Raw genomic sequence first — 4,473 nt, 5'->3', positions numbered from 1 at the left:
CACGGACATTGCAAGAAAAGATCTATGCAATAAATATACAAGTAATATTATTTAACTGACGGTTTCAAAATCAAAGTTTTATTCAAGCAACTTGGTTTTGTAGTTACACAGAGCAAGGGTGATGCAAACGACAAAAGAAAAAACAGAATTGTGCTATCAATACATATCTTTACTGAAGCAGAATAAATCTTTGAGATTAAATATAATCTATTTTTTCAGGAGCAATCTGGCCCGAGAGAGCAGCATAAAATTGGCCAATAAGAAAAAAAACGTTCACGCTTTCAAACTTTCAGATCATTTTGTAATATATAGTCCAGGACGAAGGGGCAGTATGCATGATTGAAAAATATTTTCAAAGTACAGACCCCACTGATTTTGGTTTTACACGTTTGAGTCTTAAACCAAACTTAATGTTTGAGCAGTTTGACGACATTTTAAATGGCTAATTCGTCTCCACCCTCTCTCTGTGTGCAGGGGGCGTGTCTAACACCTGGAGGGACACCTGGACGAGTCTCCGGTCCTGCAACACTCATTATTGGGCAGAACGTTTTGCTTCTGGTTTGAATGGGGGGGATTTTCCACTCCAATCTGGGATCACTGACGTCATCTAGTGGCTATAAAGTGAACTTCAGTGAATGAATCAGGCAAGAAAAAAAAAAAGACAATTTCAAATAAAACAAGACAATGGTGGTACAAATCCAATAATATTAGTACGCTGAGTACATGCATGAGGATGACAGTGGGATTAAGGGAATCATTTTCTGTACATTTGAGTCTTAAACGCATTAAAAATGTTTACGTGCATTCTAACAAGACCAAAGCGCGGCCAGTGAGCGTTTAAAACAATTTCATGTCACTTTGAAAGTGACGCAAATGAAAGTGCGATAGATCTTATTCGGCGTGTCACGGTGCGGCCCGCGTGGGAAACGCCGAGTGTGATGCCGCACAAAGTCGTAGCCCAAATGAAGAGACACAAAACAAGACCGAACATAAATCACGTCCCTTTTAAACAGCCCCCGGTGGATCAGGCGGGACTCACATCTTCCAAGCCCATAAAGCCTGACTCGGCAAAAACGAGTCGGCTGTTTCAGGGCGAAGGCCATTAAATCACTCAACATTTACAGATCCTACGAGAGATTAGTCCTATTCCCCGGTTTCTGTCCGTCGTCCAGATCCCACTCACGGGCGGTCATTTCTACGGCTAAGGCTAACATCGTGCTCTGATTGTGCGTTCATTGCGGCTCTGGAGGCGTCTTGGTCTCGGCCTTCTCGTCCGCCTCGCCGGTGTCCGGGCTGCCGCCCTCCTGCTTCTGTCCTCCCCGCCGCTGCTTCAGGTGGTTGCTGAGACGCTCCAGGATGTCGATGGAGTGGTTGATGACCAGGGCCAGCCAGGCCAGGCCGAAGAATATCCACGAGGCCATGAGGACGCTGTACCACTCGGGGTACGCCTTTTCTGGGTTGCTATCTGAGAAGGAGAGAGAGAGAGAGCGCAGGGACACCGAACCGGGTCAACGGTTCCGTCTCAGAGGCGAGGACGCCTTCGCTTGGAGGACATAACGGCGCCGCACCTGCCACGAAGTCTCCGAAGCCAATGGTGCTGAGGGTGATGAAGCAGTAGTAGATGGCTTGGGAGAAGGTCCAGCCTTCGTGCATTTGGAACACAATCATGGGCACAACGAAGAAGAGCACGGTTCCCGACAGGTACGACACCAGGTGGACGAAGAAGCGCGTGCACCTCTGGAGGGACGGGGGGGCAGGTTAGGAATCTTAAACACGCCCCGTCGGCGGGGGGTCTCCTCACCCTCCGCTTGGTCTTCTTCACGAGGAAGTCGGAGATGTTCCGCTCCAGAGCGAGCATGTACTTCCCCACCCGGTTCAGCACCACCACATTCAGGGGGATCCCAAAGAGGGCGAAGAACACGCAGAAAATCTGCCCCGCGTCGGAGCTCGGACTCATGTTCCCGTAACCTGCGAGGGAGGAGAGGAACAACCGGACCAGTGACCTCCGGCGATCTGGGATCTGGGCTGGAGGTCGCTGGTCACGCTGGGGCAGGTAGGAGGGGGAGGGGGGCAGATTTAAAGTTCTGCCTCCAGCGTGAAGCTGAAATGGGTTCATACCGAGATAGAGAACAGGATGTCAGATGGTTCTTCTGAACCTTCTGACCAACACAAGGTTGTAAATGTTGGGAGGAGCTTCAGGGCTCGGCCGGGGTTTCTACGTCGTCATGGTGACGAGATAATGATTCAGAGGGAGTTGTTCGCGTTTCTCCTTTCAGATGACGGAATATATAAAAGAATAAGCGTGAATTTGTGTCGTAACTGTGTAATAATGAATTTGTGTCGTAACTGTGTAATAATGAATTTGTGTAGTAACTGTGTAATAATGAATTTGTGTAGTAACTGTGTAATAATGAATTTGTGTAGTAACTGTGTAATAATAAATTTGTGTAGTAACTGTGTAATAATGAATTTGTGTCGTAACTGTGTAATAATGAATTTGTGTCGTAACTGTGTAATAATGAATTTGTGTAGTAACTGTGTAATAATGAATTTGTGTAGGAACTGTGTAATAATGAATTTGTGTAGTAACTGTGTAATAATAAATTTGTGTAGTAACTGTGTAATAATGAATTTGTGTAGTAACTGTGTAATAATGAATTTGTGTAGGAACTGTGTAATAATGAATTTGTGTAGTAACTGTGTAATAATAAATTTGTGTAGTAACTGTGTAATAACACAATTTAGCTGCTGCTGAAATGATAGGAATCCTAACTTTTGCTCGGAGTTCGACATTTCACGTGTGTTTATTGTGTAAATATCTAATCTAATCTAATCTAATCTACGCCGTTTGCGTTGCCGTGGCGAACCTATCGTCGTGACAACAGTGGCAGCGAACACAGCTGAGCTGGTGAACTTCCAGAAGCCGTCTGTGGTGTAGTTGCCCCTCAGACTCAGGCCGACCTTCGACGCGTCCTGAACAACCTGAAACACAAAAAGACCAACTGAAACGGAAACGGAGTGCTGGCGTGTTGTTACGCATGGGACACGTCTCCCGTGTCTCCCGTGTTTCCCGTGTCTCCTGTGTCTCCCATGTCCCCCATGTCTCCCGTGTCCCCCGTGTCTCCCGTGTCCCCCGTGTCTCCCGTGTCCCCCGTGTCTCCCGTGTCCCCCGTGTCTCCCGTGTCCCCCGTGTCCCCCGTGTCTCCTGTGTCTCCCGTGTCTCCCGTGTCCCCCGTGTCTCCCGTGTCTCTCCCGTGTCTCCCATGTCTCCCGTGTCTCTCCCGTGTCCCCCGTGTCCCCCGTGTCTCCCGTGTCCCCCGTGTCTCCCGTGTCCCCGTGTCTCCCGTGTCTCCCGTGTCCCCCGTGTCTCCCGTGTCTCTCCCGTGTCCCCCGTGTCTCCCATGTCTCCCGTGTCTCCCGTGTCTCCCGTGTCTCCCGTGTCTCCCGTGTCCCCCGTGTCTCCCGTGTCTCCTGTGTCTCCCGTGTCTCCCGTGTCCCCCGTGTCCCCCGTGTCTCCCGTGTCTCCCGTGTCCCCCGTGTCTCCCGTGTCCCCCGTGTCTCCCGTGTCCCCCGTGTCTCCCGTGTCTCTCCCGTGTCCCCCGTGTCCCCCATGTCTCCCGTGTCCCCCGTGTCTCCCGCGTCTCTCCTGTCTCTCCCGTGTCTCCTGTGTCTCCCGTGTCTCCCATGTCCCCCGTGTCTCCCGTGTCTCCCATGTCTCCCGTGTCTCTCCCGTGTCTGCCGTGTCTCTCCCGTGTCCCCCGTGTCTTCCGCGTCTCCCGTGTCTCTCCCGTGTCTCTCCCGTCTCCCGTGTCTCCTGTGTCTCCCGTGTCTCCCATGTCTCCCGTGTCTCCCGTGTCTCCCGTGTCTCCCATGTCTCCCGTCTCTCCCGTGTCCCCCGTGTCTTCCGCGTCTCCCGTGTCTCTCCCGTGTCTCCCGTGTCTCCCGTGTCTCCCGTGTCTCCCGTGTCTCCCATGTCTCCCGTGTCTCCCGTGTCTCCTGTGTCTCCCGTGTCTCCCGTGTCTCCTGTGTCTCCCGTGTCTCCTGTGTCTCCCGTGTCTCCCGTGTCTCCCGTGTCTCCTGTGTCTCCTGTGTCTCCCGTGTCTCTCCCGTCTCTCCCGTGTCTCCCGTGTCTCTCCCGTGTCTCCCGTGTCTCCTGTGTCTCCCGTGTCTCCTGTGTCTCCCGTGTCTCTCCCGTGTCTCCCGTGTCTCCTGTGTCTCCCGTGTCTCCTGTGTCTCCCGTGTCTCTCCCGTCTCTCCCGTGTCTCCCGTGTCTCTCCCGTGTCTCCCGTGTCTCCCGTGTCTCCCGTGTCTCCTGTGTCTCCTGTGTCTCCCGTGTCTCCCGTGTCTCTCCCGTGTCTCCCGTGTCTCTCCCGTCTCTCCCGTGTCTCCCGTGTCTCTCCCGTGTCTCCCGTGTCTCCTGTGTCTCCCGTCTCTCCCGTGTCTCCCGTGTCTCTCCCGTGTCTCCCGTGTCTC

At 52.5% G+C, this 4,473-nt stretch overlaps 1 protein-coding gene across 1 annotated transcript in view; it reads right to left on the bottom strand.

The window, feature by feature from the left end:
* Positions 1–1,232: 1,232 nt before the first annotated feature.
* The window catches only part of LOC137907824 (potassium channel subfamily K member 17-like), a 4,725-nt gene continuing 1,484 nt past the window's right edge, over positions 1,233–4,473 (bottom strand). The window contains exons 2-5 of the mRNA XM_068752181.1: positions 2,868–2,982; positions 1,802–1,968; positions 1,569–1,737; positions 1,233–1,465 (exon numbers count right to left, since the gene is read on the bottom strand). Of these exons, the coding sequence (XP_068608282.1) occupies positions 1,233–1,465; positions 1,569–1,737; positions 1,802–1,968; positions 2,868–2,982 (684 nt within the window). The remainder of the gene's footprint in view (positions 1,466–1,568; positions 1,738–1,801; positions 1,969–2,867; positions 2,983–4,473) is intronic.

The sequence above is a fragment of the Brachionichthys hirsutus genome, chromosome 18, assembly GCF_040956055.1.
Source record: "Brachionichthys hirsutus isolate HB-005 chromosome 18, CSIRO-AGI_Bhir_v1, whole genome shotgun sequence".
Classification (NCBI taxonomy): Eukaryota; Metazoa; Chordata; class Actinopteri; order Lophiiformes; family Brachionichthyidae; genus Brachionichthys; species Brachionichthys hirsutus.
Note: the sequence above shows the minus strand (reverse complement) of the source record. Positions and strands in the feature narration are given on the sequence as shown.